Source organism: Octopus bimaculoides, chromosome 13, assembly GCF_001194135.2.
Source record: "Octopus bimaculoides isolate UCB-OBI-ISO-001 chromosome 13, ASM119413v2, whole genome shotgun sequence".
Taxonomy (NCBI): domain Eukaryota; kingdom Metazoa; phylum Mollusca; class Cephalopoda; order Octopoda; family Octopodidae; genus Octopus; species Octopus bimaculoides.
The window spans coordinates 52,233,200-52,259,311 of NC_068993.1; the positions used below are offsets into that span (position 1 = coordinate 52,233,200).

At 35.3% G+C, this 26,112-nt stretch overlaps 1 protein-coding gene across 4 annotated transcripts in view; it reads left to right on the forward strand.

The window, feature by feature from the left end:
- LOC106877721 (cGMP-dependent 3',5'-cyclic phosphodiesterase) overlaps nt 1–26,112 on the forward strand; it is a 434,395-nt gene that overhangs the window by 92,496 nt on the left and 315,787 nt on the right. For all 4 annotated transcript variants that reach the window (XM_052972474.1, XM_052972473.1, XM_052972475.1 and 1 more), the window contains exons 3-4: nt 2,300–2,373; nt 22,858–22,964. In XM_052972474.1, coding sequence (XP_052828434.1) covers nt 2,300–2,373; nt 22,858–22,964 — 181 coding nt within the window. The remainder of the gene's footprint in view (nt 1–2,299; nt 2,374–22,857; nt 22,965–26,112) is intronic.

A 26,112-nucleotide genomic window follows, 5' to 3' on the forward strand; every position in this document is an offset into this window, starting at 1 on the left:
AGAAGAAAAAGTATTGAAAAAGGCAAGTGAAAGAGAAACTGAATGTGTGATACTGAAATGAAATTCATCTGTTTACATGACATTGATGGTTTCATGTGGAGGAAAGAGCTGTCTCTATCAATTTTTACAGGTTCTCTGAGACCAATAAGAGTGAGTTGGTTGATGTTCCTCTTGAAACACTACAAGTGGACAATTGCAGGAAATAATGAGCAGTATGCTAGTACCATGTAAAATACACCCAGCACACTCTGTAAAGTGATTGGCATTAGGAAGAGCATCCAGCTGTAGAAACCATGTTAGAACAGGCCATTGGAGCCTGGTACAGTTCTCTGGTTAACCAGCTTCTGTCAAAATGTCCAAGCCATGCCAACATGAAAAATGTTGACAATGATGATGACGATATGTTAACTTCAGAAAGACTATTTAGGAAGAAAAAAAGGAAGGATTAGACATAATGGTTAGTGAGTGGCCTGGAGGAGAGTGGAGTAAAAACAATATGGGTGATGCGAGGAGAGATGAGTGAGCCTGGTGGGTCTCTGTAGAAATGGAATGAAACTTGCCAGTTTTGAAAAGAAGAGGCCACTATTAATAGCAGTAGATGAGAAATAGTAGAGAGAGACAGAATGCCTGTGTGCTTGTGACTAGAATGTTGATGAGCTACTACATACAAGTCAGTGAGGGATGGCTGTTTTGAATGTATGATTTGTGTGTGTGTGTGTGTGTATCATGTTTGTATGTGATTAGCAACACTGTCCCAAATGTGGAACAGTATTCTAGTGTGGGTCTCACTTTTGCTTTTTAGATAGTTAACAACTGTTTGGAACTGAAGTATTTTCTGAGAAAGTTTGGTAAGAAACTCCTCCAGAAATATATATGTTTGCAAATTAAAAACCTTAAGAATGTACATGTCTATGTGTGAGAGAGTACATATGAGGGGAACCTGAAAAGTTCCTGGCTTTGGGTAAAAGAAAATACCCAAAGAATCAGTTAATTATGATTTTATTCAACATATTCTCCTCTTAGATTCACACACTTTTTGCAGTAGTCCTTTAGTTTTTCTAAGCCCTGTAAAAAATAACTAGGAAGGTAAGACCTCCAACTAGGCCTTTCATGATAACTTTAAAGCCAGTAACTTTTCAGCACCCACTTATGTGTGTGCATGTTTGTGTATTAAGGTTTTGATCCGTACATTTTGAGCACCATCACTCTATACATGGACATCCAATTAAATCAACTCTTGACTGAGTCTTTATTTATTTCTCTCCCATCAGGTAAGTTGATCAAAGGAAATTAACTACCTTGCCTGAAGTCCACTACTAATCATAGGGTGTGCAGTCTCATGCCACACCTTATGATTATCGGTGCCTTTTCTTCTTGGCCATTATTATAGATTTTTTTCTTTTCTTTATGGCTATATTCACACATTCTCACACATTCATGTTTCAATATATAAATATATATAAGGTGTTGGACTGGCAGAAATGTTAGCATGCCAGGCGAAATGCTTAGCGGTATTTCGTCTGTCTTTACATTCTGAGTTCAAATTCCGATGAGGTCAACTTTGCCTTTCATCCTTTCGGGGTCAATAAATTAAGTGCCAGTTGTGTACTGGAGTCAATCTAATTGACTGGCCCCCTCTCCAAAAATTTTGGGCCTTGTGCCTAGAGTAGAAAAGAATATATAAACATATCTTTCTCTCTTTGAATATTTATTTCTATATATGTACATATATCATCATCATCATCATCATCATCGTTTAACGTCCGCTTTCCATGCTAGCATGGGTTGGACGATTTGACTGAGGACTGGTGAAACCGGATGGCAACACCAGGCTCCAATCTAATTTGGCAGAGTTTCTACAGCTGGAGGCCCTTCCTAACGCCAACCACTCAGAGAGTGTAGTGGGTGCTTTTACGTGTCACCCGCACAAAAACGGCCACGCTCAAAATGGTGTCTTTTATGTGCCACCTGCACAAGAGCCAGTCCAGGGGCACTGGCAACGATCTCGCTCAAAAACCCTACAAGGCCAGTCAGGCGGTACTGGCAACGGTCACACTCAAGATGGTACATCTTATGTGCCACCCGCACAAGAGCCAGTCCAGGGGCCCTGGCAACGATCTCACTTAAGACATTCTCTCATTTATTGATTATTTCTTTATAACTTTCACATACCCTGCCCAGACATATAAACACCAACTGTCTGTTTCAATGAACAGAAGTGTGACAACTTAAAATCCATATCTTTTCATTTATCCTCCAACATAATATATTTACATAATATTTTCTTTATGTATTGCAGAGTAAAATATGTATATATTTTGAAGACAGTTTAACCGAGGAAAAATCTGATATATTGAAAGAAAACTTAGTTAGGTAAATATAGTTTTATTCCTACTTTTTATGTTTATGTTGAATAAGAATATTTGTGATTACATTGTTTTCTCTCTGTTCGCAGGTCTAAAGTTTGATTCACTAAACACTGAACCTTTCTTTTCTTGTTCATCGTAGTTTATACATAAGGTGATACACTGAAGCAAAGCAATTTAGATGTATTTGGTTTTATTAGAAGGAAGATAAAAGATGTCTAGCTATGTTATTCCCACACACCCACTTCATCGTTGTTTTACTAATCGCTAAAACAGATTAAAAGAAATGATAGAATTGATATTAATGATGAGATATTTCATACAAATTATTGATTTAATTGTTAGAAGAGGAAGCAGTATTTGATAGTTAAAACTATAAAGTTTCATCTTTAATATTAACATTAACTATATCATCCATAAATTCCTCCCAGAATGTCTTTGATGCTTTTACGACTCAAACCATGACAGTCATGGGAAAATGTTATCATTAAATTGAAGACCATTTTTCAGTTTTCAGCTAGTTTAATACCGAGTACAATTTCTCTCTTTACTTGGAATCTATCTCTGGTGGTTTATTGTCAAAGACATTAGTTACAGCATCTCATTTTTTTAAATAATTCATTCATTCTTACATTATATATATATATTTAATCTTTCATATATTGTAACACCAGTTGTTTTCGCTGAGAATATTTGTCCTACCTACTCTTAATTACTCATTTTTTGAAGTAAAATTTCAAGAGAATTCTAAGCATCTTGTCAGTTATCGAGACAATCAAAAAATGGGGGCATTTTTTGATTGCCTCGATAAGTGATGAGATGGCAGAGCAGTTTTCCTCCCCGACATCCGAAACTCGGAGTCTTATTATGGCAACCGAATAATTGTCACATATTATATTACAGATAAATTACTCTATTTACATAATATCGAAGTCTCATTCATTCTTTTGTTGTCTTACCATTACTACATATATATATATATATATATATATATAGGGAGAATTCACAAAAAAACAAAAGACGAAGACAGGTGGTGTAGAAAACAAACAGATGTATTAGTATAATGCTCGGGAATTGAAAAAGTCTTTAACGTTTCTAGCCTACGCTTTTCCACAGAAAGGAACACAGAAAGAAACAAGGAGAGAAACAAGCAGAGAAAAAAAAAATTGTGTAGTGGTTAGCGATCTCTATATATATATATATTATATTGTTTTACAGCTAGATGTCTTTCTTGTGTTAAACCATAACTGTTTTCAAATAAAGGATTTCTTATTTCATATATATCTGAAATGTGAAGGGAGCACACAAGTTGTTGGCAGGAGAAGTGACAATAGCACTTGTAATGATTGCTACAGAGTGCAAATGTAAACAAACACACTGATACACACAGGCACACACATGCTTACATACATACATATATGTGTATATATTTATAATAAATGAATGAAGAAAGACAAAATATACAGTGTGTGTGTTTATTTGGGAAAAAAATAAATAAATAAACAGAATAAAAAAACTTGTGGATTTAGCGGTCATTATATATATGATGGGATTCCTTCAGTTTTCATCTCCCAAATCCACTCACAAGTCCGTGGTTGGCCCAAGGCCATAGTAGAAGATATTCACTGAACCCAGCACCATGTGGTTGGGAAGCAAGCTTCTTACCACATTAACCTATCCTTTGTATCTTTTTTAAATGTTTTTAAGTAGATAACGTCTTTTACTTGTTTTTTATTCTTCAATTTTTGGTACTTTATCTTTTACTTCTTTCAGTCATTAGACTGCATCCATGCTGGAGCACTGCCTTGAAAAAAATTTTAGTTGAACAAATTGATCCCAGGTCTTATCTTTTTAAATCTTGGTACTTATTTTATTGTTCCCATTTGTTGCTAAATCACTAAGTTGTGGGGACGTAAACACATCTACACTGTTTGTGAAGCAGTGGTAAGGGACAAACATCAAAAACATACATGCCTACACACATGCACACACACACACACACACACACACACACACACACACACACACGTATATATATGATGGTCTTCTTTCAGTTTCCATCTGCCAAATCCATTCACATGACTTTGGTTGGCACACAAGGCTATAGTAGAAGACACTCACCTAAGGTCAGGACTGAACCCAGGATCATGTGGTTGGGAAGCAAATTTCTTATCACACAGCCACACCTGCATCTATACTGGCTTTTATTTAATTTTTCGCTTAGTCGGAAAGGAATGTACTATAATTAAGATTTTTTTTGTTTATCAGCCTGTCCACCTATAGGCAAGACCTGTCACATTACAAAAATATCTTAGCTCAAACCAGTCAAATAAATCTACTTCTTTACTGTGAATACAAACACACTCACCTTGTGATTAATCCATGCAAAAATAACAAAAAAAAAAAAAAATTCTGGTGAATATTTTTTTTTGTCATAATTTTAGCTTCTCTCGTCTTACTAAAAAGCAAGTTTCTATTTTATATTCAGTTCTCCTCAACTGCTGTAGGATTGCGCTTGCTGTTTCTCTTTCATAACAACTACGACAAAGTTTTATATTATCAGCTACTAATTCACACCAAATTATTGACTTGTGCCGGCATTGTTAAAAGAAAGCTTTTTGTAATATTTTTATTTATTACTCTTAATGGTGAGTACTGATGTTTAGAAGAAATATTTTTCATAAATAGCATTTTACTTTTTAGAAAAAAAAAAGTAGTAATTTTTCTAAGCCTCTGTAAGGAAGAGTCTATCGAATCTTAATAACGTTTTTATGTTATTCTTTGAAAAAATGTAACAAAATTCTTATTTATTTGCGCTTCAAGTTTTTTGTTGTTTTCATAGAAAATTGTACTGTTTGACCAGATTTATAATTTTGTTGCAATAACAGTTGCCTTTATGCCCTTTAAATATCCATTAGCCATAAAATATATTTCAACCCAACAAGGGAACTTCTTTGTGGTCATTTACTGCAAAATAGCAGTAAAATCTCCTTTAAATCACTCCCTACAAGTTCAAAGAAAAAAGAGAGAAAGAAAATAGGGTGTGCATTAGATAATGATGTTTGAGGTAGTTTATAACCAGAGAATAAATAAATAAAATAATTAGGTGTGGTTAGTTATGGCTGGAATAACTTTGATCCTAATTGTGTTCTGTCAGAAATAAACTAACCAATAAAGAACCTATATGTGGTTCAGTTTGACTTTATAAAATTAGCAGTCAAACCTCTTTCGACTAAAAATTCTTCAAAGCGATGCCCCAGCATGGCCGCAGTCGAATGACTAAAACAAAATAACAAGATAAAAAATAAAGGATGGCAGAAGATTGGTAAATTAGGAATGAGAAGCTTCCGTTATTCAGCTTCAGTTCTTCATTTGTGCAGCTTTCCGTGTTCAGCTCAGGCCTCTTTACAAAATAAAGAAAATTAGAACACTTTATTTTGGTTCCTCATCTGAAATTTAGATTCCTGTGAATGATCCACAAGTCATTATTAATGTAGTTGGAGTTATCTTTCTCAGTGAACTGCAGCTTGTCATGCAGTTTTGATTACAAGCTGAAGCCATTTCACCATCTCACCAACTATGAGGATTGATGTTCAATGCATGAATAACAAATTTACGTTGTGCAGTTTTTATAAATTTTAGGCTGCTTCACTTGACAATAAATTTGTATTCTTAGTTGTAGTGATAGTTGTTATCATTCTTTTAATTCAATGAAGGTTTTTAATTTAAATCACTTCAGGAAGTTTCTATAATAGAATCAGTCAAGTTCTCAGGTAGTTTGGTGTCAAAAGGGTTGAAATATAGAAAATTAAAGTTTCCCTTAAGTAAATTTTCTAAATATTGTTTTGGCATTTTAGATTTTGAACTGCTTGGATAGGTGGTAAATACTTAGTTCAGTATTTATTCTTAGATGTTTTACAGATAAGTCATTCCAGTGATCAAAATTATAGAACAAGATGGTATCTGTGTAGGTAATAGGAAATTTTGAATTTCAAGTTCAGAAATTTTCTCTTTCATACACAATCATTTTTTGTCTGTAAGCATTTACCCTGGATGCTTCAATCTTTCTAGCTGATATTAATCAGCTCTATCTGAACATTGAGTGATCAGCCAGTGGGGAGGCCATTTATAAATATGGGTTCCAGCAGAATACAAATAACCAATGTTTTGTTTAAATACCCTATATTTGTGAGCTTGAAAGAATGGGGTCATAAATATCAAAATACATCTGGTTCCTGTTATATTTTGAGAATGCAGAGATGTGATGTTGCTGATCGAGTCATTACAGGAATGAAATCATATACAAGTACTCACAGGATGAGGTTTATAGTCTGATTAATAATTTCTTGTTTGATGATGTCATTCAAGTTGTGAGCCCCTAATACGATCACTCAACTTGCTAGAAATAGCAACCTGAGTCACATTCCTCCACCTTGAAAGTGAGAAGGATTTGCATTAGAGAATTTACTCTTAGACACCTACATATTCTGTCACTGCAACTAGAGAGAGAAAAAAAAAAAGACAGGATGTTCATAGTTGGAAAAGCTTTAATCATAGATCTACTTGATCAAGAATAACCTGGAGTTAAACAAAAGCAAGCAACAATAGCTAAAGAAAAGAAAATAAGTTACATCTCAAGAAATTGGATCTCTACCTCACAGCAGAGCAATTCAAAGCATCAGCCTTCATGCCATTTCTTATATGATATTCAATTATGTTACTTACATACATAAGTATACATTTCATCTAAATGTAAATTAATAAGGATGTGTTGGGAAAAAATATCATTCTTTTCTTCAATTCAAAACTATTAAAAGGAACTGCCTTAAGATAAATAAAAATTAGAAGGAATGTTTGGTTTTTTTTTTTAATTTTTTAATTATTTTAAAATCTTTTTAGTTGTTGTACACACAAATAAATAAGTAAATATTTCTGTTAACAATGCCAGAATTTTGTTCTACTTGAAATGCTATTGCATCTGATTTGTTCCCACAATTTAAAAACCGTGAATATTTGAATTAACCAGAGAACGTTTCCATGGTTATTCTTTCTTCTTGCTAGAAACAGCCACAAAAAACTCCTTCAAACATACCTTCTTCTTTTCGCCCTTTTAAAGCTTAGCCAGGCTCATGGGCCCGGTTTCCCGGTTTCTATGGCGTATGTGTTCCCCCCCCCCTCCAGCTGGACGGGACACCAGTCCATCTCAGCATTACTCAAGTAACAGGAAGAAAGAGTGAGAGAAAGTTGGGGCGAAAGAGTACAACAGAGATCGCCACCACCCCCTGCCAGAGCCTCGTAGAGCTTTAGGTGTTTTTGCTCAATAAACACACACAACGCCCGGTCTGGGAATCGAAACCGCGATCCTCCGACTGCTAGTCCGCTGCCCTAACCACTGGGCCATTGCGCCTCCACCCTCAAACATACTTACTGTCTAAAAAAAGGAAGGGTATATTTGATAATATACTCTAGAAAAAAATTGGGATGGTTACAGCTAGAATGACTTAAATTAGACTTTAAGGGTATCTTTTTTTATCTTTTATTTTTTACTTGTTTCAGTCATTAGACTGTGGCCATGCTGGAGCACCACCTTGAATTTTTAGTCGAATGATTTGAATCCAATAATTGGTTTTCTGAGCCTGGTACTTTTTCTATTGGTCTCTTTTGTTGAACCACTAAGTTATGGGGATGCAAACACACCAACACCAGTTGTCAAGGGGTGGTGGTGTGGGGGACAAACAGAGACAGAAAGACACACAGACATAGACATACACACACACACACACATATACATACAATGGCATTCTTTCAGTTTCTGTCTCCCAAATCCACTAACAAAGCTTTGGTTGGCCCAAGGCTAGTAGAAGCCACTTGCTCAAGGTACCACTCAATGGAACTGAACCCAGAACTATGTGGTTGAGAAGCAAGCTTCTTACCACACAGTCACACCTGTGCCTACAGATCTATCTTTTCATCTATATTATTATTGTTATTATTTTCCTTATATTTGTTTTATTGTTAAAATTTTTGTAATTGGCAATAGCAATATCTAATATGTAGAGTGCCTTATATCAAATGAATAATTGATGAACAGTTTAGCAACTTACAGATCAGAATCTGGATTTTCCTATATTGAACATAGTTTAATTTCACCACCATGGCTTTTTGTACTTTTAGCAATTTTTTAAATTCTTTTATTTGTTTCAGTCATTTGACTGTGGCCATGCTGGAGCACTGCCTTTAGTCGAACAAATTGACCCCAAGACTTATTCTTTGTAAGCCTAGTAGTTGTTTTATTGACCCCTAAGGATGATAGGCAAAGTCCAAACTCACAAGGTTTTGGTTGTCCCAAGGTTATAGTAGAAATCACTTGCCCAAGATACCAAGCAGTGGGACTGAACCTGGAACCATGTGGTTGGGAAGCAAACTTCTTACCTCACAGATACACATGCACCAATATTAGATAATGTATTTGATATAGTCTAAAATGAGACAAAATGGTCCTGGTTGGAATGTCTTTGATCATAGATCTGCTCAATTTGGACTGACCTGGGGCTAGACAAATACATTATTACCACAAATATTCTTATCATCACTATTATTACGACTGTGTCTATCATTATTACTACCAATATCATTATTATTACAACCATTTTCATTATCATTCACAGCATCATAATCACAACCACATCTACCATCATAATCTATGCCACCATTATAATCTTCACCACCACCACCACCACCACCACCACTACTACTATCACCAACACCCTTACCATCACCACCACCACCATGTTCGCAGTAAATATATTAACTGCTAAATATATTGCTATTTTCTAAATTGATGTATTCCAGGCATTTTTCAATGATTTGATGGAAATTACATGTTTATTGTATGTCAAATGGTGGGTGGAAGATAATTGTATGATGATGATGATGATGGTGGTGGTGGTGGCAGTGATGAAGATGAGCAGGATAACAAAAGAAGATGAAAAGAAAGACAAGATATATATATATATGTGTGTGTGTGTGTGTACACACACATACACACACACACACACATATATACTAGAATGTGATGGAGCTCATGGTAGCAGATGTGATTGCAGTGTGCAGTAATGATATTAGAATGCTGGAGTAGATAGTAAAAGTTTATGTTAGTGTATAGCAGGCATCAATGTGTGGTCCCACTGCTTGGTATTTTGAACAAATGTCTTTGTCTGCTATTACAGCCTTTGTTTGACCAATATTTTGAGAGTGGAATTTGATAGATGGAACTCTTTCTTTAGTCCTTCCATGGACAACCTCTCTTGTGCTGGTGACATAGTAAAACGCATTCAGACTAATCCATGCTGTATGGTGGTTGATGATAAGAACTGCACTCATCTGCAAAGATTATGAAAAATAATAGCATTGAACAGAAGCAATGCATGGTAAAGGGAAATGTTTAGTATTATCAGAAATAAGCTCTGTAATGCCAGTGGTACAACAAAAACTACCCAGTTCATATTGTACACTGGTTGGGGCTAAGAAGGGTTTCAAGCTGTAAAAAAGAAAATCTATGCTGCACAACAAAAAGCAGGAACAAATTGAAATGTTGAGGAAACTCTTATACATTTTCAACATATTCAAAGGCAAGGCCCCTTGTGCAGGTCACTTGATAAAATGTGTCCATTCCTGCTTTAAAGTGGTTAATGATAGAAAAAGTATTCAGTTGTAAAAATCATCATCATCGGCATCATCATTTAACGTCTGTTTTCCATGCTGGCATGGGTTGGATGGCTTGACAGGAGCTGACAAAGCCAGGGGCCATTCCAGATTCCTTAGTCTGTTTCTGAGTTGGTTTCTTCAACTGGATGCCCTTCCTAATGCCAACCACTTTACAGAGTGTACTGGGTGCTTTTTATGTGGCACCATCATCAGAGCTTTTTACATGGCACCTTGGTTTTAGGGTATCAGTTCTATTGTAGAGGATGGGTAAAACAGGAGCCTAGGACAGTTACCCCCTTACACAATAACAACCCCACCAAGGACAATTACCCCTGTGGACAACAGGTGATGATTTAAAACTTCTTAATATATTGGAGAGGGGGTAATTAACCAAGAAGGGTAATTGTCCTAGGGGGTAGTTGCCATCGGGGGGAGTTGTCCTAAGTGAGGTGGGGTATTAATTGTACTGATGCCAAAAATAGACATTCCAAAACACTGAAAGAAAGAAATGAGATATACAAGGAAGATATACTTTGTCGCTGTGCATTAACAGATGACAATAAAGTATTCAAATGAGTAGGAAGTTGTTTTGAGACTCATTCAACCCATGCCAACATGGTGAAGCAGATGTAAATTGATGATGATGATGATGACGGTGACAGCAGTGGCAGCGACGACGACATGTGCATCTTACATCAGTGTCATCATCGTCATCATCATCATCATCATCATCAACATCATTCTAATGTATACTTTTCCATACTTGCATGGGTTGGATAGAATTTGTTGATGCAAATGCTCTATGGCTGGATGACCTTCCTGATACAAACCCTCACTTGTTTCCAAGCAAGGTAAATATTTCTCCTTGATCAGGCATGTTTTTTTTTTTTTGCATAAGATTGGAAACAAACAACATTGCTTGTATGATAGTCATACTCATTTACAACCATCATGCAATGACAAGACAAGAGAAAAACACACACACACACTACAAACACACAAACACTCACACACACACACACACACACACACACACACACACCACACACATGTACATATATATCCCCTGTGAGTAAATTTCGTAGACAGAAACTGTGTGGAAGCCTATTGTGTGTGTGTGTTTGTGTTTGTATTTGCTTTTCTCCACCACTTGATGATCAGAATTGGTTTCTTTACCCTCCCATAAACTTAGAGGTTCTTGCTCCTAAGTTGCACAGACTCACATACAATCCCTTGCCACTACCATTCTTGTAAATAACAGTAAATACTGTGATTTGCTCTTTAGAAACCTTGAACCAATGAATGCTATTGTTCACAAAAATGCAATCTAAATATGAAATAAGACCTTGGACATAGACAGACACTACTTGTCCATTGTATGGTTTCGTTGGAAATTGGAGCTGGAGTATGAGATAAAGGGCATTGGTTGTGTGCAACATGGTGGAACATTTGTAGGTCACATGGAGTAGAGTTACCATGATGTAGTGGCACCATGTAGTCATTACATAGAGGTAATGATCTCTCTCTTCTCTTTTTATATGGAGTAGAGATACCATGCAGTAGTGCCTTGGAGTTGAGATAATATATTGGGGTTACATGGAGGCAGTGATACATGTATTTATATGGAGTAGAGATACCATGTAGTGATTACATGGAGGTAGTGATAGTATGATTTGTTTACATGTTATTGTAATACAGTGCAGTAATAGTTATAAGGTGCAGGGGTTCCATGTTGCAGTCACATGAAATTGTAATATCCTATAGCAGTTACATGGAATACTGATATTATCAAATGATTACATGAAGTAGTGTTACTTTTTTGTCTGCCACTACATTCTAAGTTCAAATCCTGCTGAGGTCGACTTTGCCTTTCACCCTGGGGGGGGGGGGGCGATTAAATAAATACCAGTTATGCACTAGGGTCAATGTAATCGACTTATCCCCTCCCCTAAAATGGCTGCCCTTGTGGCAAAATTTGAAACCATTATTATTAATATTATCGTTATTCTTGTTATTATCATTATCATCATCATCATTATTATTATTATTAATATTATTATTATTATTATTATTATTATTATTATTATTATTATATTAAGTATCAAGCAATTTAATAAAGTAATAAATAATGCTTAGTATCTCTTAATGAATGCGATTAACTTTCTACCATAGCATGCTGTTGAATTGACCCATCCACTCATTTCTTGGCTACATTGATATAGCCTTGTTACAAACATATTAATTGCTTATTGAATGTGCATTGTGATTGATGAACTTCATTTAAACCTTTATTGCTCTAGTGATGAAGCTATCATCATCGTCATCGTCATAGTCATCATCATCATCATCATCATCATCATCATCATTGCATGCAAGTTGGTGGATTGGTTAGTTTTAATTGGGTTATTTACGATGAAGGAGAAATCATCTTTCATCTCCTATAGTTTGCCTCTTCTTTCATTTAGACATAACGACTTACAAATAACCTATCTCCCTTTTGGCTATTCAGATGGCTCACTTTTACTTCATTACCCTATGCATGAAAGCAAGAATAGTTTGTTGCGTTTGGACTAACAATCTGTCAGAAAGAGAATTAGACTCAAAAAGTAATTTATCATATTTGATAGTTTTCTAATATAATTTGAATATTTAATATTTAATAAGTATCTCTTTCTCTTGTTCTGTCTCTGTAGAATTTATCTGGCTGTCACTAAGTTGTTAGCCTCCATTCGATACTCATATTTATTGCTTTAAACTTACAAAGTAATAAAGCCATTCAACCTAGTTTATGTGAGAACAAATACTATTGAACGGTGGTAGACTTAATCTCTTTTCTGTTAAGCTGTTTTAACAGCACCCCCAAGTTCTTGGGCCCCTTTAGCAGGGCCTACCATGTTGCAGGCATTCAAGCTAGCTTCTCAGTACAAGGATAACTTCCTCTCTAACTTTCACCAGTTTTTAATTAATTTTTTTTTATACAATTTTATTCCAGATAAGGTTTGAGGCCACTGTAGCATAAGGGACTACAAAGAAGGAAAAGAAAGGGCCTACTAATTTAAAAGATATTAATTAACAGAAAGCTTGACCCTTTTAGCATTCAGATTACTCTGTCAAATATAATTCCTATCTTTTTACATTGTTTTGAATTAATCATACATTGTCTCATAGCTTTGAGATTTCAATGATGTGATTGTTTATTTTTAGAATGACATTGAAGAGTAGGTGTGAGAGGCCACATACGGCCGGTTTGAACATAAAACAGATGGAAATTTTGGGGCCAGATATGACCGGTTTAATTGCTAAAGGTTTAAAAGGGCTGAATATCATTGACCAGAGCAAAACAAAATGATGGGAATGAGTTCTGGAGAGCAGCAGTTCAAGGAAAGAAACTATGAGAATAAATGAGCTTATTGCTGAGAAGAAACTACAGAAATGATGCACTTGAGAAGAGAAATGGGTGACACCTTTAAAGGTTACACATTTTGGAAGTTCTGAAATGGCTTATAGGCATTCCTCTTTTTTCTCTGACTAAACCATAAAAAAAGTCAACAAAAATAATATGGTCATGTGGTTAAGAAGCTTGCTTTGCAACCATGTGGTTAAAGGTTCATTTCCACTGCACATCACCTTGGGTATATATCATCTACAATAACCCTGTGTCAACCGATCTCGTATGGAATTTCCTCACCTGCATAGGATGCTAGTTTGTGTTCTGAGTTCACATTTCACCATGGCCTATGTGGGCAGTAGGCTTGAACTCCATTTAACACCACCACCACCACTGGCCACCATAGGAGACCCCCAAGTGTTTTAGCTTGTGGATAAATTCCACCCACTGGTCTTGGAATTCCTGTAAAATGTCATGGGCACTACCTTTCCTGTGTGCTACAAAGTAAAAACAAATTCTTAGAACTGAGAAAGGATCTCCCTAGTATTATTACTCCATTAATTTATTCTAAAGTTTAGATTAGAACTATTAAAAGAAAAAAAAATATGGCTGCAAAAACCTTTAAATAAAAAAGATTTTTGAGATTCTTTCTTTAAGCTGCTAACCTAAGTTTACCATTTTATTTATTTATTTATTTATTTTTAATATTTGTTTTTAATGGCATATATTGAGTAGATTAGTGTCTATGGACATTTGTGTGCAACCTTTATAGCTGATGTCTACTTAATGTTAGCTAATCTATTATCTATTATGACATGAGAAAGGTATACATGCCTTATAGTCATGGGAACTATTAGTTCCAGTTCTGACTGTGCAGACAAAAAAGAAAAACATGAGAAAAAAATGATAACACTGCTGCAGTTGTTTTATCAAATTTCTTATCTTAGTTGGTCTATAAAGACTATCTTAATTTGCAACACTTCTTCTCTAACCTTTGTTTTTCTACACATCTTCCAACTACAGAATTGCCAAAATAATTTTCAGTTTTCAAATGAATACCTTCCATTATCTACCACCAAATTTCACTCTGCCCCCACACCCACTCTATTTTTTTCCCCATCATGCCCCTCTGGCTGTCTTTCAAATCAATCTTCTGTAGCCTGTGGTACTTTCTGAATGACACACCAATGAAAAATTACCTTAAATTTTTTTTTAGTAGTGCTGCCCTCTTGGTGATCAGCTTTATTTTATGTGGCTCGTTTCTTGATAATGGCTGTCTGCGCCTGCTCTACCCCCATCATGCTGTTCATGTTTTTTATCTTTTCCTTTTCTTTACCAATATCCAATTCTAGCTCTCCATTGGTTACAACAATGGGTGTTCCATTTAATCCAATCGATGGAACAGCTGCTCAGGAAATTAATGTGGAAATGGCTGAGTACTCCACAGACACATGTACATTTAATGTAGTTCTCAGGCGGATTCAGCTTGACACAGAGTGTGACAATGCTGGTTCTTTAAATTACAGGTACAGCTTATTTTTGCCAGTTGAGTGGACCAGAGTAATGAGAAATAAAGTGTCTTACTCAAGGATATCACACCACTGGGAAGTGAACTTGCAGCCTTATGATCAGGAGTTGAATACCTTGACCATTAAGCCACACATCTTCCAATATCCATCACTGTAATATTAGTATTTGGTATAAGGCGGTGAGCTGGCAGAATTGTTAGCACAGTGGGTGAAATGCTTAGCAGTAGTTCATCTGTCTTCACATTCTGGGTTCAAATTCTACTACCGAGGTTGACTTTGCCTTTGATCCTTTCAGGGTCGATAAATTAAGTACCAGTGAAACACTGGGGTCGATGTAATTGACTAATCAGCCTCCCCCAAAATTTCAGGTCCTGTGCCTATAGTAGAAAGGATTATCAATAATTATGCTGTCACCATCATGACTAACCATCATCACCACTACCACCAGCTTCCCTATCAAATTCACTGTAATATTAGTATTTGTTAAGGCGGTGAGCTGGCAGACATGTTAGCACGCCGGGCGAAATGCTTAGCGGTAATTTGTCTGTCTTTACGTTCTGAGTTCAAATTCCGCCGAGCTCAACTCTGCCATTTATCCATTCTGGGTTCAATAAATTAAGTACCAGTTGTATACTGGAGTTGATCTAATCAACTGCCCAACTCCCCCAAAAAATTTCGGGCCTTGTGCCTACAGTAGAAAGGAATATTAGTATTTGTTACTTATTTCTTAACTTTCAACTTTCCTCTGCTCAGTCATCTTTCTCAGTTGGCAGCCATTTGTAAATTTCTCATAAACACTTTTTATAGTTGTTTTCTACTTAGCTTTTCATCTACATTTAAATTGGTATTTTGATTGTAATGTAGCATGTAGAAATGATAATGCTAGCTTTGTTTTCAATTCAGTTATGTATCAAGCAAGACATTGTAACGTTACTGATTCAAATTCACTGTGGGAATTTTAGTCAGAAACGTATAATACTAATTTTGCCATCAGCTAATCAATTAAATATTTACTTCATGAAATACTTGTGTGTGTGAGTGTATGTATATATATATATATATATATATATATATATATATATATATATATATATATATATATATATATACGTGTGTGTGTGCATACATATACATAGATAGACTAATAGACAGATTACTTTATATCACTGAAACATTTTGTAAAATCACTTACTTCTTGTTCATTCATACGTATGGATATTCCCCCAGACATCACAATTTTATGGTGTTATAACATGAATGTGAACTGGATTTAAATAAGTTGCACAACATCAGTCTAACTTTCACATTCAGGCCTCCCAGATGAGACAGGAGGCTGTTAGATCCAAAGGTGAGACAAGTGAAGCTAGGTGTGGATACAGCATATGACAAGTATTTCTATACATTTTATCTTCTACTCGTTTCAGTTATTAGACTGTGGCCATGCTACGGCACTGCCTAGGAGAATTTTTAGTCAAATGAATCGACCCCAGTACTTTATTTTTAAGTCTGGTACTTGTTCTTTTGGTCTGTTTTACAGAATCACTAAGTTACAGGGATGTAAACACACCTACACTGGTTGTCAAGTGGTAGTTCTGAACAAACGCACACACATACATGCACACACACACAAGCACACACACAAACACATACATTCACATGCGTATGCACACATACACACACATATGATGGGCTTCTTTCAGTTTCTGTTTTCCAAGTCCACTCACAAATCTTTAGTTGGCCCAAAGCTCTACTAGAAACACTTACCCATGGTGCCATACTGTGGGACTAAGCCCAGAACCATGTGGTTGGGAAGCAAGAATCTTACCACACATCCGGCACCTATAGTGTATCCCTATGCTCTTATATGGAAACTGTGTACACTATTATACATTATAGATGCTATAGACCAGTGGTTCTTAACCTGGGTTCGATCAAACTCCAGGGGTTCATTGAGTCAGTCTCAGGGGTTTAGCAAGGATCAAGACACACGCATATTATAGCCCGGTTCACACAAGCAATGTCAGGCCATTTTTGTTAGCGATCAAAAAATCAGCTGCTGACAATTTGGCAACATGCTATTTTTCTTAGTGTACAAGGCCAACATTTTTGATGCTCTAAATCATCTCAGTCAACAGATGCAGGGTGATAGAGTCAACATCATCAAAGCAGAAGTAAACCTGAATGTGTTTTAAAAAAAGCTACCTTTATGGAAATGACAAACAGAAAATGATAACTTTGCAAACTTTCCCCAGCTGGACGACTGTGTAAGTAAGATTGAAGACATGTCTGGAATTGAAGACATTTCTGTACCTGGGGAGCTGAAGCAAGCAATTGCCATGCACTTAGATGAGCTCACAAAGTCTCTCGGCAGATACTTTCCCACCACTAAGTTATGTAAACACACCAGCATCGGTTGTCAAATGATGTTGGGGGGACAAACACAGACACACAAACATATACACACATACATACATACATATATATATATATATATATATATATATATATATATGACAGGCTTCTTTCAGTTTCCGTCTACCAAATCCACTCACAAGATTATATAAAGTGGTTGGCAGTAGGAGGGTGACAACATAGTGTAGAGGTGTTAGTGTTCTTTTAGTGTTGTTAAAGGTATGAGAACCTCTCAAGCACTTGTACCATGATGCTATAAAATGGTTGGAGATAGGAAGAACATCCAGCCAAAGAAATCATCCCAAAATTGAATGTACAAACAGCACATTGTCTTCTAACCCATTTAAAAGGGCAGTAGTTTTGAATAAAGATAGATTCAGAGTGTGATTACTAGTCTAACTCATGCCAACACAGGAAGTGGATGTAAAATATTGATGTTGAATGATGTTACATGATTATTCTGGTGCCAGGTTATATGTTATAAAATGCGTTTAGTATTTACCTTCTAGTAAGTTGAATAGCATTTCTTGTTTGAGTATACAAAACTGCGATTTTGGGATAATTTGAATCTGTTATCTGAGAAACAAAATCTGATATTTTGTTTTTATAATGTTTTAGTAGTTTATGATAATATTCTTGTGTAGTTCAGTTCAAACGTTGCTTTGAACAAAGCAAATTACAACATTAAGTTTATTTATAAATTGCAGACAAAATTAATTTTCAAGATAGAAAATTTTGTTCATAGTTTGGTAAAAAAAAAAAAAAAAAAAAAAATAGAAATGGAAAAAAAAAGATATTTGCTAAAAAAAATAAATATCTAATTGAGGTGGGAGATCAATGAATATATAACAAATTGATTTTTCTTTATTCTAATGTATTTTTGTCCATACATGAAAGATAGCTGGAGTAGGTGAATTACTTGCATAACAATGAAATCTTTAGAAAAACTGAAAAATATCTATTAAAACAATGAAAGAAAAGTTTATATTAATTAGTGTCGTTAATGTCGTTAAATTTTCTATAGAGAAATTCATGAATAATAAATTTTTTTTTTAAATAGTGCGGTAGCCCAACGGTTAACATGATGCTGTTGCAGCTACATACAGTCATCCAAGATTGCTTCCAAAAGGCACTATTTCTGGGATATGAAATACTTTGGCACCACCTATTTTGGCATCACTGTTTCAACACTGATTTGACTTCGAAAGTCTTAATGTGTCTTTCATTCTCTTTCCCTCTGTTTATGTGTGTGAGCATTTTGCTATGTTTGTGTGTATGTTTAACCTCTCTCTCTCTTTCTCTCTCTGTCTTCTGCTCTCTATCTGGTAAAGGTAGACAACAGGGAGGGCGTCTGTAGAAACATGGAAAAGTGGGCATTAAAATGGTGATGATGATCCTTGGACCCTTAAGTCCTGATGGAGTCAGTTTAGCATGTCTGAGTCACTTTGCAAACTTAGTAGAAGCTACCCCACAAACTATTCTACCAAATGCTCTAACAGTTCTTTGAACTCATCACCATTATGTATGTATGCTTTATGCATGTACATTTCATATGTATATATATACATATGCACATATATGTGTGTCTAGTGGACAATCTTAAATGTGCACGGACAAATGCTGATTGTTAGTAATAAAGAAAAGGGTATTTATCCAAAGATCAAATTTAGCATGCAGTTTTATCCTTTTCCTTTTTATTTTGTACAAACATCAATTTCCTGTTATTCTGATGTTTACAATTACCATTTACAAATTTTGCATATTTTTGTTGTATTTTATGACCAATTTTCAATAAATGTAATTATGATAAACAGATATGACATCATTACTGACAACACTTGTAGTATAATAATTGTAGGTTAAATAACATAATAGTATAACTGTGCAATTCAATTTATGTCCCAATTCATAAGAATACTGAAGAAAATTGTATAATGAAAATTTTAGTTTTAAATGTATAGCCTGCATAATTTAAATACCCTTAGTTTCTCATTTAAAATTTTTGAAGTTAAACCCATTTCTGATCATATTTTTAATCAAACGCTGTCTTGATATTTCGAATAAGTGTGAAAATAGCAAAAATGTTTAGAACATTTTTGTTAGTAATCCAATGATAGAAACATAACAAGAGATTGTTGCATGAAATTATGATTAACAGTTATGATTAAAAAGATTTCAATTTCAGTATAAACACTTAAAAAAGGAAATGTTTTAGAACAGTGAAACAGAGATGGTTACAGGTGGGTTGGAGTCAAAATGATTGCGGATAAAAAAATAAAACAAAACATTTTAAGGGCCAATAATCTATTATTTAAAACATTGTGTGATGTCAAGTTGTTCTCAAAGACAAAGTTTCATCTCTGGGAATTCAATCAGTGACTTAGATTGTCACTCCTTTAATTAGCAAATTGATATTGATTTCAAAATTTGGCACATGGCTGGCAATTACTGTGAAGAAGGTAAGTTGATTACATTGACCCCAGTGCTAAACTGGTATTTATTTCCTTGACCCCGAAAGGACGAAAGACAAAGTGGAATTTGGACTCAAGAGTAAAGATGAACAAAATGCCACTGAAATTTTGCCCAGTGTGCTAATGATTTTTGCCAGCTTGTCATGTTAATTACCAAATTAATATTAAAAACAAAAGTGTGTTGAGGTAGTGAGCTGGCAGAACCATTAGCATGCTGAGCAAAATGATTAGTAGCATTTCATCCATTTTTACATTCTGAGTTCAAATTCCACCAGGATCAACTTTGCCTTTCATCCTTTCAGGATCAATAAAATAGGTAGTAGTTGATCATTGGAGATGATGTAATCACTTTACCCCCTCCTCCAAAATTGCTGGCTTTGTGCCAAAATTAGAAATTAATATTTAAAAAAAAGTGATATGAGCAATCTGACGGACAAACATTTTCTAGTGGTCAGGTGTTGCAGTCACAATTGCAAAACGATGGTTTCAGTTCTCAGACCAGATGGTGCATTGTCTTCTTGAGCAGAACACTTCATTTCATATTGCTTTGCACTTGTGCAGCTGTACAGGCAATGTCATTTTGATTTGGGAAAACACAAGTATTTGTTCACTATAAACAAAGCATCTGTGTGATGATTCAACAGGAAATTGTGAAATCCTCATCCATCATTTAACAATGGGATAGTCCATAACATGGGAAATGTTATATAGTATATATACATTATTATTCTTATTATTCTTATTCAGGTCACTGCCTGGAATCAAACTTGGAATCTTTGGGTTAGTAGCCTGCGCTCTTAACCACTATGCCGTATGCCTGTGGGCATATAACAATAATAATAATAATAATAATAATAATAATAATAATATATTTATATATACATCATCATCATCATCATCATTCAACGTCTGTATTCCATGGGTTGGATGGTTTGACAGGAGTTGACCAGCTGAAGGGCTGTTCTGGCTCCTTGACTGTTTTGGTATGGTTTGTATGGCTGGATGCCCTTCCTAATGCCAACCACTTAACAGAGTGTACTGAGTGCTTTTATGCAGCTCAGACACAGATGCTTTTTATGTGGCACCAGCACCTTATGAGCTTGTGAGATTAGGGATGCTCAGCTTGAGAGGGTTGCAGGGCACAAACCTGTATGCAAGGACAACCACACTTTTATTTAGCTTGACATGTCTTTTCAAGCACAGCAAACCGATATATATATATATATATATAATTTTAACATCTACTTTTCTATAGCTGCATGGGTCAGATGAGAGTATGGTAGGGCCAAGTACTCTATTGCCACATTCTCTTCCTGTCACCATCCCACCCATTTGGGATAATAATCTTACAGGCTATCAAGCATCAAACAGACCAGACATGCTTGTACATGCTTACACACACACACACACACACACACACACACTCACATATCACCTTTCTCAGCAATTGACTGAATATGGCATGTGGGCCATGGTGCCTCATGTATGACTAAAAGACTTCATCAGGTGGTGCTATTAAGTTGGATGTGGCCTGGGCCTGTACTGGCCAAAACCTATCAAATTTATCAAAGTTATATATATATATATATATATTTCTATAAATATTGTTTTGTCAGTGTATTTACTGCGCTGATATTCTGTCCGTATCGCATGAGGAGTTTTTAGGCGGGCTATTTAAGCTAGTCGTGTACATACGTGCATATATATGTGTGTATATGTCCGTTTATGTAAGTATACTGTTTATATACATATATTTGTATTTTATGTGCCTGAGTATATTCCACCAATGAAGACAAAGCATTATTTATGCAAAGCCAGAAATCCGGGATCTGGAATTATCTTGTTATTTTTACTGGTTTATTTTGTCTTCGTCTTCGCTCCTGGTGCTATGTGGACATTTATTGTGGTTTTAGAGTCAGGATTTTACTGCTATTTTTCGGCGTGGCGGTATCTCTTAGATACCCTGTATTATAATTTAAAATAATTTTATATATATATATATATATATATATATATCATCATCATCATCATCATCATCATCCTTACCACTGTCATTTAACATCCGCTTTCCATGCTAGCATGGGTTGGATGGTTTGACTGGGAACTGGTGAGCTGTGAAACTGCACTAGACTCCAATTTGATTTGGTAAGGTTTCTACAGCTGGATTCCCTTCCTAATGCCAACCATTCCGAGAGTGTAGTGGGTGCTTTTTATGTGCCACCTACACAGGTGTCAGTCAGGTGGCACTGGCATCAGCCATGCTCAGTTGGTGCTTTTTTATGTGCCACCGGCATGGGTGCCATTCAGGCAACACTGGCATCGGCCACACTTGGATGGTGCTTTTTATGTGTCATCGGCATGAGTGCTAGTCGGGCAACACTGGCATCAGCCATGACTACGATCTCTAACAATATGAGTACCAATTAGACAGCACTGATATCAGCCACACTCAGATGGTGCTTTTTAAGTGCCTCTGGCATGGGCACCAGTCAGGTGACACACACACAATAGGGTTCTCTAGTTTGCACATCTTTTCATGAAGCTTTGGTTGGTTTGGGGAGAGAGTAGAAAGCTTTTGTCATTTGGTGTTAACCTCCAATCAAGTACATACAATAATATTGAGAAGTGGGAATGAGTGCTCAACACCATAAGTATTCTTTATTAGTGGATAACAAGGCTTGGTTTCCTGTAAAGAGATTCTTTACATAAAACCATTATTAGCCTTGTTAACCCACAAATAAAATATATCTGTCTATATATATGTGTCATAGCTATACCAAAATTGATTATTTGAAATAGTGTTAAAATCTTAGCTTTGAATTTGTTGATCTTAATTTTTTCTAATGGACTGAATGCTCTTCTCTCATATTTGTATATGTAGTAACACACACACACACATATACATATGATAGTCTTTATCTATTATCTCATATCTAAGCATTTTAATTTTTTTTGTTTTTGTTTTTGTTTTTCTCAAATTTCAGTAGAGCATTTAGGCAAAAGAAACGGATTATAAGTTATCCTACCGATCATTACCATCCTGAGTATCTCTCAATATCTCCCAACACAATATGGAAAACTGACAATTCAGGTAAGAATCTTACATTTTATCTTTTTTTACCATTTTTACCATTCCTATCAAGTTATATTTGTATTTTCAGTTGTTTTACAATTTAGATGAAAAGCATTCGAAAATCATCATAGAAGCAGGCACAGCTGTGTGGTTAAGATGTTTGCTTCTCAACCACATGGTATCAGGTTCAGTCTCACTGTGTGGTACTTTGGGAAAGCATCTTCGACTATAGCTTTGAGCCAACCTAAGTGTTGTGAATGGATTTGGTTGATGGAAATGAAAAAAGGTCTTTGTATATTTGTACATGTGTATGTTTGTGTTGGTGTTTTCTCCTTGTTTTGACGTCATGCAATCGTTGTAAATGAACTTCTCTGTCACACAAGCCATGTCATTCGTTTCCAATCTTCCTCAAAGATCTGTCTGCTTATGGAGAAGTATTATCCTGCTCAGAAACAGATGAAGGTTGATGGTGTCCAGCCATAGAAAATCTGCCTCAGTAAATTCCATCTGACGCATGCAAACATGGTGAAGTTAACATTAAAACAATGATGATGAGGTCAGTGACAAAGATGATGCTGTCAAAGATGATAGTTTTTCTGTTGTGAGTCAAATGTTTTGGTGACTGGATATCACACTAAAGTAAAAATTAGAAGTCATGGGTAGGCAGTGACTTGTGTCCTACAAAATGGCTCATGCTATCATGAACAATAAAAATGAGCCCCTTTTTCTTAGATATTTAATGGTACAACTCCTGTATCACACATGTGCTTAATATGCATTAAAGGAATATGCAATAATAATACTGCTACAAGAATAATAATAGATTTTGAGCTGATGTTACACTATTTCTATGCTCTAAATCTGAATAAATTAATAATATAAACAGGCATAGGTATGGCTGTGTGGTTAAGAAGCTTCCTTTGAACCCAGTGGTCTTGGGTTCAGCCCCACTGCACAGTACCTTGGGTAAGCCTCTCCTACTATAATCCTACCCCAATGAATGCCTTGTTACTGAATTTGGTAGATAAAAACTGTACAGAAACCTATCCTATATGAATATATTTGTGTGTTTGTAAATGTCTTTGTGTTTATCTCCCTTTATTTAAGAAATGGTGTTGATTTATTAATGGTTTATGTCCCCCCATAACTTAGTGGTTTGGCTCAAGAGACTGATAGAATAAGGACGAGACTTAAAATGATAAAATTTACTGGGTTTGATTTGTTCATTTACATCCTTCAAGGTCATGCTACAGCATGGCTGTCTAATGACTGAAATGAGTAAGAGAAGATGAAAGAAGATTAGAATGACTAAATACCATTGTATAATACACCATACCTTTCCAAAACAAGAAAGACTGAACAGTAAGGCATGACTGTATAGTTAAGCTGTTTCTTTCACAACCATGTGATTCAGGGTTACATCCCATTGTGTGCAACGTCGGGCCGGTGTCTTCTACCATAATCTCATGTTGAGCAATATTATGATTCAGATTTCATAAACAGAATCCAATTGCATGGAAGGCTTTTTCATTTTGCACGTGTGTGTGTGTGTGTGTGTGTGATTTTAATCACTATAATACAATGATTGACAGTATTAATAACGCCTCAAAAATGAATACCACTCAATGCAAGACCGTTTTAGAAAAAGTATTTTAATTTTAATATTTAATATTATACACTGTCTAACTAAAACTGTCAGCAACTATTTGATTATATCAAGTAATTGTGACGAGTAACTGAAAAAGCATATCGTCCAAGAAGTAATCAAGAACTGTTCCATTACTTAAAGGTGAAATGGTCTTTTTAAACCAAAGCTACTGAAGTTGGATGCTCGGTAATTGCTGGTCACCATGCTGTGGAGAATTTACGATAAAACTCGTGGTTACTCTAACTACCCTGAACTAGGTCAAGTGAAAACAACTACCAATAGGATGTACTGAAACTATCATTCATTGCTTGATAAAGAAATTGAAACTGTCATTGGATATTTTGAATGACACTCAACAGAAATAGTGTTTTCAAATTTTGGCCCAGGGCCAGTGGTTGATTATATTGACCCCAGTACTTGACTGGTACATGCACATTACATATATAATCTGTAAGTGGAACAGTAAAAATATGCAAGACTTTACTCAAGTTCAAAACATGACATTGTTTTATTATCTACATTCCAATGACACAGCTTTATATCTTTGTTAGAAACTAGTTCCTTCCTCGCAGGAAGATTGGAAAATTTCAAATAATTAAGAAATAAAAGAGAACACACACACACATATGTGTGTGTATATAAAAAGTCAATAAAAGAAAATGGAGAAGAAAAATTAAAAAAGATGCTTGGTTAATTTTATTTGTATTAGAATTGGAAAAGTAATGCAAATTAAAAGATGAAAAGATGTACCTATAAGAACAAGTATAAAAGTATAAAACGAACTGCATCAACCAACAAAATAACCCCAAAATACAAAAATATCCAAAAAGATATTTTGTATATGTACATATGTTTCAATATAACATTATTTAAAAATCATCAATAATTATAACTTTTAAAGATGTAATAATTGGTATATTGTTAGATCTCTTCAGGAAAAATAAGTGTATTTTAGTCTTGAGTTCCAAAATGACTTATTTGAGGACAATGTTTAGGTATTTTCAGATGTAAACAAACTTACTTTAAGAGACACAGAGTTCATGTAATTAGAAATTTATCGTTTAAAATATAGTTAGCATTGAATGTTAAAATGCTACTAAAGCATCAAATTTATTTACGAAAATATATATTTATTTATCATACTCTTTTGCTTGTTTCAGTCATTTGACTGTGGCCATGCTGGAGCTCCACATTTAAGTCGAGCAAATCGACCCCAGGACTTATTCTTTGTAAGCCTAGTACTTACTCTATTGGTCTCTTTTGCCAAACTACTAAGTTACGGGGACGTAAACACACCAACATCGGTTGTCAAGCAATGTTGGGGGGACAAACACAGACACAAACAAACATATACACACACATGCATATATATATATATATATATATACGACGGGCTTCTTTCAGTTTCCGACTACCAAATCCACTCACAAGGCTTTGATTGGCCCAAGGCTATAGTAGAAGACACTTGCCCAAGGTGCCACACAGTGGAACTGAACTTGGAACCATGTGGTTGGTAAG